This window comes from Hyla sarda, chromosome 5, assembly GCF_029499605.1.
Source record: "Hyla sarda isolate aHylSar1 chromosome 5, aHylSar1.hap1, whole genome shotgun sequence".
NCBI classification, from domain to species: domain Eukaryota; kingdom Metazoa; phylum Chordata; class Amphibia; order Anura; family Hylidae; genus Hyla; species Hyla sarda.
In genome coordinates, this window is record NC_079193.1 from 92,658,711 (window position 1) to 92,678,752 (window position 20,042).

The 20,042-nt window shown below is 46.4% G+C and overlaps 1 protein-coding gene across 6 annotated transcripts in view; it reads right to left on the bottom strand.

Moving 5' to 3' along the window:
- TBC1D5 (TBC1 domain family member 5) overlaps positions 1–13,387 on the bottom strand; it is a 645,101-nt gene extending 631,714 nt beyond the window's left edge. For 2 of the 6 annotated variants that reach the window (XM_056519936.1, XM_056519934.1), the window contains exon 1: positions 13,301–13,335. Coding sequence is in view for 1 of the 6 variants with exons in the window: in XM_056519931.1 (XP_056375906.1) it covers positions 13,216–13,246 (31 nt within the window). In the remaining 5 variants the exon portion in view is untranslated. The other 4 variants (XM_056519933.1, XM_056519937.1, XM_056519931.1 and 1 more) reach the window with 4 other exon arrangements.
- Between the last annotated feature and the right edge of the window lie 6,655 nt (positions 13,388–20,042).

Genomic DNA, 20,042 nt, shown 5'->3' on the forward strand with positions numbered 1-20,042 from the left:
ATTTTCCAGTGAAGTACCCCTTTAACCCTTTAAGGACCCAGCCAATTTTCACTGTAGGACCCGGCCATTTTTTGAACATCTGACCACTGTCACTTTAAACATTAATAACTCTGGAATGCTTTTAGTTATCATTCTGATTTCGAGATAGTTTTTTCGTGACATATTCTACTTTAACACAGTGGTAACATTTTGTGGTAACTTGCATCATTTCTTGGTGAAAAATCCCCAAATTTGATGAAAAATTAGAAAATTTTGCATTTTTCTAACTTTGAAGCTCTCTGCTTGTAAGGAAAATGGATATTCCAAATAAAAAAATTTTTGATTCACATATACAATATGTCTACTTTATGTTTGCATCATAAAATTGACGTGTTTTTACTTTTGGAAGACATCAGAAGGCTTCAAAGTTCAGCAGCAATTTTCCAATTTTTCACAAAATTTTCAAACTCACAATTTTTCAGGGACCAGTTCAGGTTTGAAGTGGATTTGAAGGGTCTTCATATTAGAAATACCCCACAAAAGACCCCATTATAAAAACTGCACCCCCCAAAATATTCAAAATGACATTCAGTAAGTGTTTTAACCCTTTAGGTATTTCACAGGAATAGCAGCAAAGTGAAGGAGAAAATTCACAATCTTCATTTTTTACACTCGCATGTTCTTGTAGACCCAATTTTTGAATTTTTACAAGGGGTAAAAGGAGCAAATTTATACTTCTGTTTGTAGCCCAATTTCTCTCGAGTAAGCACATACCTCATATGTCTATGTAAATTGTTCGGCGGGCGCAGTAGAGGGCTCAGAAGCGAAGGAGCGACAAGGGGATTTTGGAGAGTACGTTTTTCTGAAATGGTTTTTGGGGGGCATGTTGCCTTTAGGAAGACCCTATGGTGCCAGAACAGCAAAAAAAAAAAAAAAAAAAAAAAAAAAAAACACATGCCATACCATATGGAAACTAGACCCCTTGAGGAACGTAACAAGGAATAAAGTGAGCCTTAATACCCCACAGGTGTTTCACGACTTTTGCATATGTAAAAAAAAAAAAAAATTTTTTTCACTAAAATGTGTGTTTTCCCCAAAATTTCACTTTTTTTGCAAGGGTTAATAGCAGAAAAGACCTCCCAAAATTTGTAACCCCATCTCTTCTGAGTATGGAGGTACCCCATAAGTTGACCTGAAGTGTACTACGGGTGAACTACAATGCTCAGAAGAGAAGGAGTCATATTTGGCTTTTTGAGAGCAAATTTTGCTCGGGGGGCATGTCGCATTTAGGAAGCCCCTATGGTGCCAGAACAGCAAAAAAAAAAAAAACACACATGGCATACCATTTTGGAAACTAGACCCCTTGAGGAACGTAACAAGGAATAAATTGAGCCTTAATACCCCACAGGGGTTTCACGACTTTTGCATATGTAAAAAATAAATAAAAAATTTCACCAAAATGTGCGCTTCCCCCCAAATTTCACATTTTTGCAAGGGTTAATAGCAGAAAAGACCCCCCAAAATTTGTAACCCCATCTCTTCTGAGTATGGAAATACCCCATGTGTGGACGTCAAGTGCTCTGCTGGCGCACTACAATGCTCAGAAGAGAAGGAGCGCCATTGAGTTTTTGGGAAAAAAATTGTTTGGAATGGAAGTCAGGGGCCATGTGCGTTTACAAAGCCCCCCGTGGTGCCAGAACAGTGGACCTCCCCACATGTGACCCTATTTTGGAAACTACACCCCTCACTGAATTTAATAAGGGGTGCAGTGAGTATTTACACCCCACTGGCGTTTGACAGATCTTTGGAACAGTGGGCTGTGCAAATGAAAAATTAAAATTTTTCATTTTCACGGACCACTGTTCCAAAAATCTGTCAGACACCTGTGGGGCGTAAATGCTCACTGTACCCCTTAATACACTACATGAGGGGTGTAGTTTCCAAAATGGGGTCACATGTGGGTATTTATATTTTTGCGTTTATGTCAGAACCGCTGTAAAATCATCCACCCCTGTGCAAATCACCAATTTAGGTCTCAAATGTACATAGTGCGCTCTCACTCCTGAGCCTTGTTGTGCGCCCACAGAGCATTTTACGTCCACATATGGGGTATTTCCGTACTCAGGAGAAATTGCGTTACAAATTTTGGGGGTCTTTTTTTCCTTTTAACGCTTGTGATAATAAAAAGTATAGGGCAACACCAGCATGTTAGTGTAATTTTTTTTTATTTTTTTACACTAACAAGCTGGTGTAGCCCCAACTTTTCCTTTTCATAAGTAGTAAAAGGAGAAAAAGCCCCCCAAAATTTGTAGTGCAGTTTCTCCCGAGTACGGAGATACCCCATATGTGGCCCTAAACTGTTTCCTTGAAATACAACAGGGCTCTGAAGTGAGAGAGCGCCATGCGCATTTGAGGACTAAATTAGGGATTGCATAGGGGTGGACATAGGGGTATTCTATGCCAGTGATTCCCAAACAGGGTGCCTCCAGCTGTTGCTAAATTCCCAGCATGCCTAGACAGTCAGTGGCTGTCCGGAAATGATGGGAGTTGTTCTTTTGCAACAGCTGGAGGCTCCGTTTTGGAAACACTGCCATACAATACGGTTTTCATTTTTATTGGGGGGGACAGTGTAAGGGGGTGTATATGTAGTGTTTTACTCTTTATTATGTTGTAGTGTAGTGTTTTTAGGGTACGGTCACACTGGCGTGTTACGGTGAGTTTGCCGCTAGGAGTTTGAGCTGCGGCGAAAAATTTGCCGCAGCCCAAACTTGAAGCAGGAAACTTACTGTAAGCCTGCCCGTGTGAATGTGATCTCCAAACTGTGGTCCTCCAGCTGTTTCAAAACTACAACTCCCAGCATGTACTGACAGACCGTGCATGCTGGGAGTTGTACTTTTGCAACAGCTGGAGGCACACTGGTTGGAAAACCTTCAGTTAGGTTCTGTTACCTAACTCAGCATTTTCTAACCAGTGTGCCTCCAGCTGTTGCAAAACTACAACTCCCAGCATGTACTGATCGCCGACGGGCATGCTGGGAGAAGTAGTTCTGCAATAGCTGGAGGTACGCAACTACAACTCCCAGCATGCCGAGACAGCTGATTGCTGTTTGGACATGCTGGGATTTGCAGTTTTGCAACATGTGGAGGGCTACAGTTTTAGAGACCACTGCAAAGTGATCTCCAAACTGTGGTCCTCCAGCTGTTGCAAAACTACAATTCCCAGCATGCCCTGACAGCAAACAGTTGTTTGGGAATGCTAGGAGTTGTAGTTTTGCAAGATCTGGAGGGCTACAGTTTAGGGACCACTATATAGTGGTCTCAAACTGTAGTCCTCCAGCTGTTGCAAAACTACATATTCCAGCATGCCCAAACAGCTGTCTGGGCATGCTGGGAGTTGTAGTTTTGCAACATCTGGAGGGCTACAGTTAGAGACCACTGTATAATGGTCTCAAACTTTACCCTGCAGATGTTGCTAGGCAACTCACCGGCTTCCGTCGGATCCAGCCGCACGTCATCGCCGCCCGCCGATCTCCGTCGCCTGCCCGGATCGGTAAGTGGATCTCCGGCGCCACCTCACCCCGTGCCACCTCACTCCTATCGCTTCAGGGGGATCCTGGGTGTCTTAGACACCCGCGATCCCCCTTACATTCCGGGTCACCGGGTCACTATAGACCCGTAATCGCGCAAATCGCAAGTGTGAATTCACTTGCGATTTGCCGCGATCGCCGACATGGGGGGGGGTCTAATGACCCCCCTGGGCATTTGCACGGGATGCCTGCTGAATGATTTCAGCAGGCATCCTGCTCCGATCCCCGCACGGCGGGACCGGAACTGCCCATGACGTAACTGTACGTCATGGGTCCTTAAGACCCAGGGTGTCGGGACGTACCGTTACGTCATGGGTTCTGAACGGGTTAAGGAATCTTTTTTGCAATTCTGACCACTGTCACTTTAAGCATTAATAACTCTAAGATGCTTTTACCATTAATTCTGATTCCAAGAAGGTTTTTTCGTGACATATTCTACTTTAACATAGTGATACATTTTCGTCGTTACTTGCATCCTTTCTTGGTGAAAAATCCCCAAATTTCATGAAAATCTTTGCATTTTTCTAACTTTGAAACTCTCTGCTTGTAAGGAAAATGGACATTCCAAATAATTATATATTGATTCACAAATACAATATGTCTACTTTATGTTGGCATCCAAAAGTTGATATGTTTTTACTTTTTGAAGACATTAGAGGGCTTCAAAGTATAGCAGCAATTTTCACTGTCACGCCCCCTCCCATAGGCTTGCATTGAGGGGCGGAGCGTGACTTCACACGGGGGCGGAGGCGTGACGTCACGTCTCCGGTAATCAGACCCGGAGCGAACATGCACTGGGGACTGATTTTAACTGGGGTGATGCGTGCAAGATCACGGGGGTCCCCCGCGATCAGGCATCTTATCCCCTATCCTTTGGATAGGGGATAAGATGTCTAAGCGCCGGAGAACCCCTTTAAAGTTGCTATCCAGCCTTACAAAATTAAAGGGGTTAGTTATCCAGGAATAGAAAAACAGAGCTACTTTCTTTCAAAAACTGCTCCCCGTCTGTCTCCAGGTTGGGTGTGGTTCTGCAGCTCAGTTCCATTGAAGTGAATGGAGCTAAGTATAAAACCACACACAACCTGGAGACAGACGTGGAGCTGTTTTTTGGAAGAAATTAGCTCTGTTTTTCTATTCCTGGATAACCCCTTTTAACAGCCTATACTGAGTATGGTTCAGCAATATTGGATAGGCAGGGGTGTGACTCTCGGCACTCCTGTTTGGTTATGGCACCCCTTTCAGCATTGCAACCCCTTCACATTAATGCAGTGTTTACAGTGCGTCTCGACCCATTGCAAAACTACAAACTTATTCTTTTTCTTGCTCCAATAAGTCATAAAGTGATCTTGTCATCACTTTCATGCTGTCTGAACCACAAGCAATCTGGGTGGCCCTGCCTTACTAGCTTTGGCTGACCGATCTCTCCTTATGCCCAAGCAGGAAGAGATCCATCACTCAAGGCCAGTGGGGCAGGGAGAAGCTGCTGGAGACCGTCCTGATAATTCCTGGTTCAGGCAGCATGAAAATGATGACAGGTTTCCTTTGAAGAAAAAAAATTAGCAACTTTGGTATCAGTCTTGATGAACAAATGATTACCATTTCGTGTCTAAAGCTCCTATGCAGATCTACGTGTCTCCATGGTAACAGACTACAAACAACTTCTGTGGAATCATATTTGCCTTCATCCCTTAGATACTTTTAGCAAACATATACCAAGTAGATTAGCAATAGACAAATGGAAATTAGACTGAGATTGGGATTAGACTGTTATCATGGAGATGCAACGGTCTGCAAATTTCATCCTGGCACCTTGGTTTTTGTCAGCCCTTTCTGACATGGGTTAACACCTTCCTATTTATGTCATGGATCGGGTGAGGGAGTATGATGCGTGCCTGGAAGCTGGGCCCATATCATACCCGGCAGGTGCCAGCTGACGCCTGTCGGTAATGACAGACATTAGAGATCACTCCGGTGTCTGGCATTTAAACAGTTATGGTGTGCATACCTGGTGGTCCAGGCAGGCTAAAGCAACAGAGCGCCAATCTGATAGATCAATGTAATCAAAACAACCAACAAGTAACGTTTCTTAAAGATATGGAAAAAATGCCCCCTTTCCAAATGAATAATGTAAAAAATAAAATAAAATAAATAAACATATTTTGTATCACCATGTGCAGAATTATCCAAACAATTAAATTATCCCATTCTTGGTCCTACACAGTCAAGGACATAAATGCAGAAACATTCTAAAATGGCAAAATTGCTGAATTTTGGTTACATCACATGCAGAAAAAGAAAAAAAAAAAAAAAAAAAAGGGATCAAAAAGTCAATACTATGCAAAAGTGGTACCAGTAAAAATATAAGTGAACCCTCAACATACAATGGTCTTTTCTGGACCATTGTAACTTGAAACCAGACTCAACATACAATGTACAGACAGTCCAGATCTGTGAAACGTGTCAATGGCTGGAAGAACTGACCAATCAGAATAGGCATTCCCTGGTAAAACACCTGTATTACTTAAGCGTATGCACTAAATTCCTGTCTGTTAGCACCCCCTACAGTACAGGGAGGTATTACATGTTCTGTATTTCTCTTAACCTGTGCCACACTTCGCTGCTCCTTTGGACACCAAGTAAGGGCGGCTCCATATTACTTTTTTGGGACACTGTGTGTACTGTACAGGACCCTGAAGAAGCTCCTGTCCTCTACATAGACAGTGATTACAGCTTCTAGCAGATCTTTCTTACTTTTATATGTAAGGATTTGCTTTATCTATATTAGTTATCTACAAATTTTTCTTTAACCCTCCTTTTTCATATTTTTGGATGACATTTTGGTGCCTTCAGAACCAATGACCATCAGGGATGTGGAATTCCTATCGCCCGACGCCCGGGACTAGCAGTTTTGGGCGCCGGGCAGGTGACTTTGTCCGGCCCTTAGCCCGGCTTCGGACAAGCAGGGCCGGACCTGACAAGTGCGGCGGATCTGTAGTCTGTATGGAGCGGGCACTCGACTCCTGCCCGCTCCATACTCTGCAGCCTGTGTCCTCGGAAGCAGAGCAGGGGAGATGAGAAGCTGTGTATTGGTCTTCTCTCCCCTGCTCTGCAGACGTGCGGGGGGAGATGAGGGGGCGTGGCTTCTTGCTCTGCAGACGTGCGGGGGGAGATGAGGGGGCGTGGCTTCTTGCTCCCCGTGCAGACCTGCGTCCTCTGCCTTCACTCCCCCCAGCTGTAGCTTCGGAGAGCTGAGGGGAGGAGGCACGTCTGCACGGGGAGATGCTTGCGGCGCTCTGCAGTATGTATGGAGCGGGATCGGGATTCCTGCCCGCTCCATGCTCTGCAGCCCCCGGCTGTTCACAGTAGCCAGGGGCCGCCGCTAATAGCCAGCATGCGGCTGGCTATTAACCATTTAGATCGCCGCTGTCAAAGCCGACAGCGGCGTCTAAAGGGACATGTGAATGCTCCCTGGTGGGCTGGATCGCCCCCCCCCCCCCCGCAGCGCGATCGCAGGGGGGCGATCCACTATGGACGTAGCCGGAGGACTTACCTCTGCTTCCTCCTGTCCCGACTCTGTCATTGATAGATCCTGGCTGGACCAGGCTCTATCAATGGATCACAGAGCACATAGATTAATAGAGATCAATAGAACTGTATTCATCTGTCTGAGGAATCTAATGATTCCTCCTATAAATGTAATAAAGTGTAAACAAATAAATAAATAAAATAAAATAAAAAAGTTTTAATAAAAGTTTGAAAGACACATTAACCTAGTGGTCTTCAAACTGTGCCCCTCCAGATGTTACAAAACTACAATTCCCAGCATGCCAGGACAGGCGTTGGCTGTCCGGGCATGCTGGGAGTTGTAGTTTTGCAACATCTGGAGGGCCACAGTTTGAAGACTGCTGCATTAACCCCTTCCATGTTAAAAGTTCAAATCACCCCCTTTTCCTATATAAAAACATGCAAACATAATAAAAATAAACATATTTGGTATCGCTTCGTGCGTAATTGTACAACCTATTAAAATATAACATTATGTATCCCGTACGGTAAATGTAAAAAAATACCAAACCACAGATTTGCTATTTTTATAATATCCCAGAAAAAAAAGTTAAAAAGCGATTAAAAAGTCAGATCAATACCAAGATGGTGCCGATACAAAAAACTGATTATGGCGCACAAAATGAGCCCTCATGCAGCCTGGTATGCGGAAAAAAATAAAGCTACAGGGGTTAAAAAATGGCAATTAAAAAAATTTGAAAAAGTCCCGAATTTGTAAAACATTATGTAAACGATACAAATCTGGTATCGCTGTAATCAGGCGCCTAAAGTATAAAACTAACATGTTATCTGACCACAAGGTAAATGGCGCAGAAAAGAAAACCACCAAATCTGCTAAATTATCTTTTACTATTTCAATTTCACTTCCCCAAATATATATATATTTTTTGGTTCAGAGAATATGTTATTGAAAAATTAAAAGGTATCATAATAGTAGGTAGTTTTGGCTATTATAGGGCGAGGAGGAAAAACGAGAGTGAAAAAGCGAAAATTGGCCGGACAAGTAGATCGTCATGAGGGACAAGTAGATTTTGCTCCATTTTAGTCCCGTGGACAAGTAGTTTTTTTATAAAATTTCCACACCCCTGACCAGGTTTCCATAGAGTTCTGGTCTCAACATACAATAGTTTCAACATACAATGGTCGTCCTGGAACCAATTAATATTATAACTTGAGAGACCACTGTAGAGTTCACAGGCTAAAAAACAGGAAAAAAGTGCAGGTGCTTGTAAAAGAAAATCTTGTTGTCTCTTACGTTCAGGGATGTGGAATTCCTATCGCCCAACGCCCGGGACATGCAGCTCCGGGCACCAGGCAGGTCAATTTTTGCAGCCCTATAGTCCTGCTTCGTGCAAGCAGGGCCGGACCTGACAAGCGCGGCGGCTCTCAGCAGTCTGTATGGAGCGGCTCCCGACTTGTTCCCACTCCATATTCTGCAGCGCCTAGCTGTATTCAGTAGCTGGGGCCACCGCTAATCGCCGCGGCTTGCTATTAACCCTTTAGATTTCTGCTGTCAAAGCTGACAGCGGCATCTAAAGGGACATGTGAATTCTCCCTGGTGGGCTAGCCGCCCCCCCCCCCCCCCCCCGCAGTGTGATCACGGGGGAGGGGGGGGGGGGTAGTTGATCCACTACAGAGGTAGCCAGAGGGCTTTCCCTAGTGTTTGGCTGGACTAGGCTCTATCAATGGATCGCAGAGCACACAGATCAATGGAGTTCAATAGAACTCTATTGATCTGTATGAAGAATCTAATGATTCCTCCTTAAAGTCTAATAAAGTGTAAAACAAAAAACAATCACCCCCTTTGCCTATATAAAAATAAACATATTTGGTATCGCTGTGTGCATAATGGTACGAACTATTAAAATATAAAATTTTGTATCCCATATGGTAAATGACGTAAATGTAAAAAAAAATACCAAACCACAGAAGTGCAATTTTTATAATATCCCAGAGAAAAAAAAAGTTAAAAAGCGATTAAAAAGTCAGATCAATACCAAAATGGTACCGATACAAAAACAGATTCTGGCACAAAAAATTAGCCCTCATACAGACTGGTATGCGAAAAAAAATAAAAATAAAATAAGCTACAGGGGTCAAAAATGGCAATTTAAAAAAAATTCGAAAAAGTTCAGAATTTTTTTTTCAATTAGTAAAACATGACGGAAACTATACAAATCTGGTATCGCTGTAATCAAGCGGGTCTAAAGTATCAAAACATCATGTTACCTCAACCACAAGGTAAATGGTGTAGAAAAGAAAACCACCAAATCTGCTAAATTATCTTTTTCTCTTTTAATGGTTTCGGAGAATATGTTATTGAAAAATGTAAAAAGGTATCATAGTAGTAGGTAGTTATGGCTATTATAGGGGGAGGAGGAAAAAGTGAGAGAGTAAAAGCAAAAATTGGTCCTGACAAGTGGATCGTCATGAGGGACAAGAAGATTTTGCTTTGTTTTAGTCCCGTGGACAAGTAGTTTTTTTTATTTAATTTCCACACCCCTGATTTTTTTTATTTTTTAGTGATTTGTCACCTGTAATGGTCTGCATATGGTTCCCAGGTAAAGTGCATGACTTCAGAGACCCTACAGATCTGAAATATGAACCCATATAGGTCTACTGTACACTGCTGCATGACTTCTAGGGAAGAACACTCTGGCCAGTACATGTCCTGGATGGAAGGAATAAGAGCTCAAGGCCTTATAACATTTACAGAAGCTCCGCAGGAAGCTGTGGGTTACATTTCTGAAGAAAAAGAGAACAATAGAGCAAGTCACTGCTCCGCGATCACATGTCCAGCCAACAACAGAGGCATAATCACACACAGCTACAGGAAGGGGTTTATTACATATATAGTGCATATACAGTGTCTCACAGAAGCAAGTTAACTGGAGTCAAACGGTGACTCCGGTCGGCTCGGTTTTGACCCGTATGCGGTTTCCTGACCGGACCTAAAACCGTAGTATACTATGGTTTTAGGTCCGGTCCAAAACCGGATACGGGTTAAAACTGAGCCGACTGGAGTCACCGTTTGACTCCGGTCGGCTCATTAAAGTAAATGGAGTCACGGCCTGATCCGGCTGGGGTACGGGAGCGCCCGGTTTTCCCCTCCCCCAGCTGGATCCGGCACCCGTATGTACAGAACGTGGTGTGAATGCAGCCTTACAGTGTATAATGTTGTGGTATAATAAGGTCTTGAGCACATGACTACATATTGCTTCCATCCACGACACGGATACAGACTGCACTCACTACTTTACATTCCAGCAAAGGGCCAGTTTGCCATTTCTTCATTGTTGTCACATGAATTGATAAAATATTACAAAAAAGTGAAGGACGGATTCACATATGTGATATGTTACACACACACTATATATATATTATATATATATATATATATATATATATATATATATATATAAATAAATAAATAAAAAAGAGCAGAGCAGCACAACCAAACAAGGAAAGCAAATGGCGGGTGCCAGCAGATAGTTGTCACGGGTCAATCCAGAATATCCATACAACAAAGAGATTCAGCAGCACTCCTAGACAGGTGAAACTTAGGTGAAGTTTATTATTCTGACAGTATAGCAATGTTTCAGCTGCCCACTTGCAGCCTTTTTCAAGCTTGAAAAAGGCTGCAAGTGGGCAGCCGAAACATTGCTATGCTGTCAGGACAATAAACTTCACCTATCTTGGAGTGCTGCAGAATCTCTTTGTGAGATTATATATATATATATATATATATATATATATATATATATATATATATATATATCTATTATTATTATTTTTATTTTATTTTTTTATTATAATTTTTATTATAAAATTGTTATATTGACAGACAAGGTCATACATATCATCTATATTCACCTGATCAAATAGAATCTCCTATTTTCCATACTTGGTATCTTCCATTATTTGGTAATAAGTGGGTGTGGATAGCCATACTATTTACCATAGGGGTGACCTATTAACCCCCTTCCAAAAAAATATAGCCCCCCCCCCCCCCCCAATTAGTAGCCAGTGATAGGTAGATCCATTACATAGTGAGACTATATGGACATTTTTAAACAAGGCTCCAATTAATAGGAATGATAATGCCAACCATGTGTCCCTATGGGAATCCTGATCATGTGACTGTACAGGAGCCCACCATTACACTGACCATGTGACTGTAGAGAGCCCACCTTTACACTGATCATGTGACTGTACAGGAGCCCTCCATTACACTGATCATGTAAATGCAGAGGAGCCCACCATTACACTGATCGTGTGACTGTAGAGGAGCCCACCATTACACTGATCGTGTGACTGTACAGGAGCCCACCATTACACTGATCGTGTGACTGTAGAGGAGCCCACCATTACACTGATCGTGTGACTGTAGAGGAGCCCACCATTACACTGATCGTGTGACTGTAGAGGAGCCCACCATTACACTGATCGTGTGACTGTAGAGGAGCCCACCATTACACTGATCGTGTGACTGTAGAGGAGCCCACCATTACACTGATCGTGTGACTGTACAGGAGCCCACCATTACACTGATCGTGTGACTGTACAGGAGCCCACCATTACACTGATCGTGTGACTGTACAGGAGCCCACCTTTACACTGATCGTGTGACTGTACAGGAGCCCACCTTTACACTGATCGTGTGACTGTACAGGAGCCCTCCATTACACTGATCGTGTGACTGTAGAGGAGCCCACCATTACACTGATCGTGTGACTGTAGAGGAGCCCACCATTACACTGATCGTGTGACTGTAGAGGAGCCCACCATTACACTGATCGTGTGACTGTAGAGGAGCCCACCATTACACTGACCGTGTGACTGTAGAGGAGCCCACCATTACACTGATCGTGTGACTGTAGAGGAGCCCACCATTACACTGATCGTGTGACTGTAGAGGAGCCCACCATTACACTGATCGTGTGACTGTAGAGGAGCCCACCATTACACTGATCGTGTGACTGTAGAGGAGCCCACCATTACACTGATCGTGTGACTGTAGAGGAGCCCACCATTACACTGATCGTGTGACTGTAGAGGAGCCCACCATTACACTGATCGTGTGACTGTAGAGGAGCCCACCATTACACTGATCATGTGACTGTAGAGGAGCCCACCATTACACTGATCATGTGACTGTAGAGGAGCCCACCATTACACTGATCATGTGACTGTAGAGGAGCCCACCATTACACTGATCATGTGACTGTAGAGGAGCCCACCATTACACTGATCGTGTGACTGTACAGGAGCCCACCATTACACTGATCGTGTGACTGTACAGGAGCCCACCATTACACTGATCGTGTGGCTGTACAGGAGCCCACCATTACACTGATCGTGTGACTGTACAGGAGCCCACCATTACACTGATCGTGTGACTGTACAGGAGCCCACCATTACACTGATCATGTGACTGTACAGGAGCCCACCATTACACTGATCGTGTGACTGTACAGGAGCCCACCATTACACTGATCATGTAAATGCAGAGGAGCCCACCATTACACTGATCATGTGACTGTACAGGAGCCCACCATTACACTGATCATGTGACTGTACAGGAGCCCACCATTACACTGATCATGTGACTGTACAGGAGCCCACCATTACACTGATCATGTGACTGTAGAGGAGCCCACCATTACACTGATCATGTGACTGTAGAGGAGCCCACCATTACACTGATCATGTGACTGTACAGGAGCCCACCATTACACTGATCATGTGACTGTACAGGAGCCCACCATTACACTGATCATGTGACTGTACAGGAGCCCACCATTACACTGATCATGTGACTGTACAGGAGTCCACCATTACACTGATCATGTAAATGCAGAGGAGCCCACCATTACACTGATCATGTAAATGCAGAGGAGCCCACCTTGTCACTCATATAAGCCCCCTCTACAGTGCATGTCCCTGAGCAGGCATTACAGCACACAACACAGTGGTCACCTGCCCAGGACACTGGTATATACCTCAATCTGCTATATCCTATAGTGACATCTGCCTCCATGTACACAGACCCAGGAAGCCACAAGCATCTCTCCACAGCCACCAACCTGCAGTGATCACCTTACAGCAGCCTGTCATTCATGGTAAAATCCAGCAGACAAGTGTTATGTAAAAGGAGGAAAAGCACAGTACCTAACTGGAAGCAGCCATGACAGGGAAACACTAGGAACAGCCGCAAACTACAATTCCCAGCAGCCCTTGCAATGAGCGGCTACAGTGACTGAAGAGGGTCAAGCTTCTTATATTGTAAGCCCTGGAGCAGAATACAGGAAGTAAGAGCGTGCGGTGTATACACTTTACAAGACATGGGGGGAGGAGGAGATAGTGGGGGACTGACAGACAATGTCTCCCTTTCTCTCATAATTGAGTACAGAGCAGGGAATAGGAGGGAACTGACTGACACTTTCTGCTGGCTGGACTGCTCTCCTATGGTATAATGTAGCAGAGGCCAGTGCGCTCTCCTATGGTATAATGTAGCAGAGGCCAGTGCGCTCTCCTATGGTATAATGTAGCAGAGGCCAGTGCGCTCTCCTATGATATAATGTAGCAGAGGCCAGTGCGCTCTCCTATGGTATAATGTAGCAGAGGCCAGTGCGCTCTCCTATGGTATAATGTAGCGGAGGCCAGTGCGCTCTCCTATGGTATAATGTAGCAGAGGCCAGTGCGCTCTCCTATGGTATAATGTAGCGGAGGCCAGTGCGCTCTCCTATGGTATAATGTAGCGGAGGCCAGTGCGCTCTCCTATGGTATAATGTAGCGGAGGCCAGTGCGCTCTCCTATGGTATAATGTAGCAGATGCCAGTGCGCTCTCCTATGGTATAATGTAGCAGAGGCCAGTGCGCTCTCCTATGGTATAATGTAGCGGAGGCCAGTGCGCTCTCCTATGGTATAATGTAGCGGAGGCCAGTGCGCTCTCCTATGGTATAATGTAGCAGAGGCCAGTGCACTCTCCTATGGTATAATGTAGCAGAGGCCAGTACGCTCTCCTATGGTATAATGTAGCAGAGGCCAGTGCGCTCTCCTATGGTATAATGTAGCAGAGGCCAGTGCGCTCTCCTATGGTATAATGTAGCGGAGGCCAGTGCGCTCTCCTATGGTATAATGTAGCAGAGGCCAGTGCGCTCTCCTATGGTATAATGTAGCAGAGGCCAGTGCGCTCTCCTATGGTATAATGTAGCAGAGGCCAGTGCGCTCTCCTATGGTATAATGTGGCAGAGGCCAGTGCGCTCTCCTATGGTATAATGTAGCAGAGGCCAGTGCGCTCTCCTATGGTATAATGTAGCAGAGGCCAGTGCGCTCTCCTATGGTATAATGTAGCAGAGGCCAGTGCGCTCTCCTATGATATAATGTAGCAGAGGCCAGTGCGCTCTCCTATGGTATAATGTAGCAGAGGCCAGTGCGCTCTCCTGTGGTATAATGTAGCAGAGGCCAGTGCGCTCTCCTATGATATAATGTAGCAGAGGCCAGTGCGCTCTCCTATGGTATAATGTAGCAGAGGCCAGTGCGCTCTCCTGTGGTATAATGTGGCAGAGGCCAGTGCGCTCTCCTATGGTATAATGTAGCAGAGGCCAGTGCGCTCTCCTATGGTATAATGTAGCAGAGGCCAGTGCGCTCTCCTATGGTATAATGTGGCAGAGTCCAGTGCGCTCTCCTATGGTATAATGTAGCGGAGGCCAGTGCGCTCTCCTATGGTATAATGTAGCGGAGGCCAGTGCGCTCTCCTATGGTATAATGTAGTAGAGGCCAGTGCGTTCTCCTATGGTATAATGTAGCAGAGGCCAGTGCGCTCTCCTATGGTATAATGTAGCGGAGGCCAGTGCGCTCTCCTATGGTATAATGTAGCAGATGCCAGTGCGCTCTCCTATGGTATAATGTAGCGGAGGCCAGTGCGCTCTCCTATGGTATAATGTAGCGGAGGCCAGTGCGCTCTCCTATGGTATAATGTAGCGGAGGCCAGTGCGCTCTCCTATGGTATAATGTAGCAGAGGCCAGTGCACTCTCCTATGGTATAATGTAGCAGAGGCCAGTACGCTCTCCTATGGTATAATGTAGCAGAGGCCAGTGCGCTCTCCTATGGTATAATGTAGCAGAGGCCAGTGCGCTCTCCTATGGTATAATGTAGCGGAGGCCAGTGCGCTCTCCTATGGTATAATGTAGCAGAGGCCAGTGCGCTCTCCTATGGTATAATGTAGCAGAGGCCAGTGCGCTCTCCTATGGTATAATGTAGCAGAGGCCAGTGCGCTCTCCTATGGTATAATGTGGCAGAGGCCAGTGCGCTCTCCTATGGTATAATGTAGCAGAGGCCAGTGCGCTCTCCTATGGTATAATGTAGCAGAGGCCAGTGCGCTCTCCTATGGTATAATGTAGCAGAGGCCAGTGCGCTCTCCTATGATATAATGTAGCAGAGGCCAGTGCGCTCTCCTATGGTATAATGTAGCAGAGGCCAGTGCGCTCTCCTGTGGTATAATGTGGCAGAGGCCAGTGCGCTCTCCTATGGTATAATGTAGCAGAGGCCAGTGCGCTCTCCTATGGTATAATGTAGCAGAGGCCAGTGCGCTCTCCTATGGTATAATGTGGCAGAGTCCAGTGCGCTCTCCTATGGTATAATGTAGCGGAGGCCAGTGCGCTCTCCTATGGTATAATGTAGCGGAGGCCAGTGCGCTCTCCTATGGTATAATGTAGTAGAGGCCAGTGCGTTCTCCTATGGTATAATGTAGCAGAGGCCAGTGCGCTCTCCTATGGTATAATGTAGCGGAGGCCAGTGCGCTCTCCTATGGTATAATGTAGCAGATGCCAGTGCGCTCTCCTATGGTATAATGTAGCAGAGGCCAGTGCGCTCTCCTATGGTATAATGTAGCGGAGGCCAGTGCGCTCTCCTATGGTATAATGTAGCGGAGGCCAGTGCGCTCTCCTATGGTATAATGTAGCAGAGGCCAGTGCACTCTCCTATGGTATAATGTAGCAGAGGCCAGTACGCTCTCCTATGGTATAATGTAGCAGAGGCCAGTGCGCTCTCCTATGGTATAATGTAGCAGAGGCCAGTGCGCTCTCCTATGGTATAATGTAGCGGAGGCCAGTGCGCTCTCCTATGGTATAATGTAGCAGAGGCCAGTGCACTCTCCTATGGTATAATGTAGCAGAGGCCAGTGCGCTCTCCTATGGTATAATGTAGCGGAGGCCAGTGCGCTCTCCTATGGTATAATGTAGCAGAGGCCAGTGCGCTCTCCTATGGTATAATTTAGCAGAGGCCAGTGCGCTCTCCTATGGTATAATGTAGCGGAGGCCAGTGCGCTCTCCTATGGTATAATGTAGCAGAGGCCAGTGCGCTCTCCTATGGTATAATGTAGCAGAGGCCAGTGCGCTCTCCTATGGTATAATGTAGCAGAGGCCAGTGCGCTCTCCTATGGTATAATGTAGCAGAGGCCAGTGCGCTCTCCTATGGTATAATGTAGCGGAGGCCAGTGCGCTCTCCTATGGTATAATGTAGCAGAGGCCAGTGCGCTCTCCTATGGTATAATGTAGCAGAGGCCAGTGCGCTCTCCTATGGTATAATGTAGCAGAGGCCAGTGCGCTCTCCTATGGTATAATGTAGCAGAGGCCAGTGCGCTCTCCTATGGTATAATGTAGCAGAGGCCAGTGCGCTCTCCTATGGTATAATGTAGCAGAGGCCAGTGCGCTCTCCTATGGTATAATGTAGCAGAGGCCAGTGCGCTCTCCTATGTATAATGTAGCAGAGGCCAGTGCGCTCTCCTATGGTATAATGTAGCAGAGGCCAGTGCGCTCTCCTATGGTATAATGTAGCGGAGGCCAGTGCGCTCTCCTATGGTATAATGTAGCAGAGGCCAGTGCGCTCTCCTATGGTATAATGTAGCGGAGGCCAGTGCGCTCTCCTATGGTATAATGTAGCAGAGGCCAGTGCGCTCTCCTATGGTATAATGTAGCGGAGGCCAGTGCGCTCTCCTATGGTATAATGTAGCAGAGGCCAGTGCGCTCTCCTATGGTATAATGTAGCAGAGGCCAGTGCGCTCTCCTATGGTATAATGTAGCAGAGGCCAGTGCGCTCTCCTATGGTATAATGTAGCAGAGGCCAGTGCACTCTCCTATGGTATAATGTAGCAGAGGCCAGTGCGCTCTCCTATGTATAATGTAGCAGAGGCCAGTGCGCTCTCCTATGTATAATGTAGCAGAGGCCAGTGCGCTCTCCTATGGTATAATGTAGCAGAGGCCAGTGCACTCTCCTATGGTATAATGTAGCAGAGGCCAGTGCGCTCTCCTATGGTATAATGTAGCAGAGGCCAGTGCGCTCTCCTATGGTATAATGTAGCAGAGGCCAGTGCACTCTCCTATGGTATAATGTAGCGGAGGCCAGTGCGCTCTCCTATGGTATAATGTAGCGGAGGCCAGTGCGCTCTCCTATGGTATAATGTAGCGGAGGCCAGTGCGCTCTCCTATGGTATAATGTAGCGGAGGCCAGTGCGCTCTCCTATGGTATAATGTAGCGGAGGCCAGTGCGCTCTCCTATGGTATAATGTGGCAGAGGCCAGTGCGCTCTCCTATGTAATAATGTAGCAGAGGCCAGTGCGCTCTCCTATGGTATAATGTAGCAGAGGCCAGTGCGCTCTCCTATGGTATAATGTAGCGGAGGCCAGTGCGCTCTCCTATGGTATAATGTGGCAGAGGCCAGTGCGCTCTCCTATGGTATAATGTAGCAGAGGCCAGTGCGCTCTCCTATGGTATAATGTAGCAGAGGCCAGTGCGCTCTCCTATGGTATAATGTAGCAGAGGCCAGTGCACTCTCCTATGGTATAATGTAGCGGAGGCCAGTGCGCTCTCCTATGGTATAATGTAGCGGAGGCCAGTGCGCTCTCCTATGTATAATGTAGCAGAGGCCAGTGCGCTCTCCTATGTATAATGTAGCAGAGTCCAGTGGGCTTTCCTATGGTATAATGTAGCAGAGGCCAGTGCGCTCTCCTATGGTATAATGTAGCAGAGGCCAGTGCGCTCTCCTATGGTATAATGTAGCAGAGGCCAGTGCGCTCTCCTATGGTATAATGTAGCGGAGGCCAGTGCGCTCTCCTATGGTATAATGTAGCAGAGGCCAGTGCGCTCTCCTATGGTATAATGTAGCGGAGGCCAGTGCGCTCTCCTATGGTATAATGTAGCGGAGGCCAGTGCGCTCTCCTATGGTATAATGTAGCAGAGGCCAGTGCGCTCTCCTATGGTATAATGTGGCAGAGGCCAGTGCGCTCTCCTATGTAATAATGTAGCAGAGGCCAGTGCGCTCTCCTATGGTATAATGTAGCAGAGGCCAGTGCGCTCTCCTATGGTATAATGTAGCGGAGGCCAGTGCGCTCTCCTATGGTATAATGTGGCAGAGGCCAGTGCGCTCTCCTATGGTATAATGTAGCAGAGGCCAGTGCGCTCTCCTATGGTATAATGTAGCAGAGGCCAGTGCGTTCTCCTATGGTATAATGTAGCAGAGGCCAGTGCGCTCTCCTATGGTATAATGTAGCAGAGGCCAGTGCGCTCTCCTATGGTATAATGTAGCAGAGGCCAGTGCGCTCTCCTATGGTATAATGTAGCAGAGGCCAGTGCGCTCTCCTATGGTATAATGTAGCGGAGGCCAGTGCGCTCTCCTATGGTATAATGTAGCAGAGGCGAGTGCGCTCTCCTATGGTATAATGTAGCAGAGGACAGTGCGCTCTCCTATGGTATAATGTAGCAGAGGCCAGTACGCTCTCCTATGGTATAATGTAGCAGAGGCCAGTGCGCTCTCCTATGATATAATGTGGCAGAGGCCAGTGCGCTCTCCTATGGTATAATGTAGCAGAGGCCAGTGCGCTCTCCTATGTAATAATGTAGCAGAGGCCAGTGCGCTCTCCTATGGTATAATGTAGCAGAGGCCAGTGCGCTCTCCTATGGTATAATGTAGCAGAGGCCAGTGCGCTCTCCTATGGTATAATGTAGTAGAGGCCAGTGCGCTCTCCTATGGTATAATGTAGCAGAGGCCAGTGCGCTCTCCTATGGTATAATGTAGCGGAGGCCAGTGCGCTCTCCTATGGTATAATGTAGTAGAGGCCAGTGCGCTCTCCTATGGTATAATGTAGCAGAGGCCAGTGCGCTCTCCTATGGTATAATGTAGCGGAGGCCAGTGCGCTCTCCTATGTATAATGTAGCAGAGGCCAGTGCGCTCTCCTGTGGTATAATGTAGCAGAGGCCAGTGCGCTCTCCTATGTATAATGTAGCAGAGGCCAGTGCGCTCTCCTATGTATAATGTAGCAGAGGCCAGTGCGCTCTCCTATGGTATAATGTAGCAGAGGCCAGTGCGCTCTCCTATGGTATAATGTAGTAGAGGCCAGTGCGCTCTCCTATGGTATAATGTAGCAGAGGCCAGTGCGCTCTCCTATGGTATAATGTGGCAGAGGCCAGTGCGCTCTCCTATGGTATAATGTAGCAGAGGCCAGTGCGCTCTCCTATGGTATAATGTAGCAGAGGCCAGTGCGCTCTCCTATGGTATAATGTAGCGGAGGCCAGTGCGCTCTCCTATGGTATAATGTAGCGGAGGCCAGTGCGCTCTCCTATGGTATAATGTAGCAGAGGCCAGTGCGCTCTCCTATGGTATAATGTAGCGGAGGCCAGTGCGCTCTCCTATGGTATAATGTGGCAGATGCCAGTGCACTCTCCTATGGTATAATGTAGCAGAGGCCAGTGCGCTCTCCTATGGTATAATGTAGCAGAGGCCAGTGCGCTCTCCTATGGTATAATGTGGCAGATGCCAGTGCGCTCTCCTATGGTATAATGTAGCAGAGGCCAGTGCGCTCTCCTATGATATAATGTGGCAGAGGCCAGTGCGCTCTCCTATGGTATAATGTAG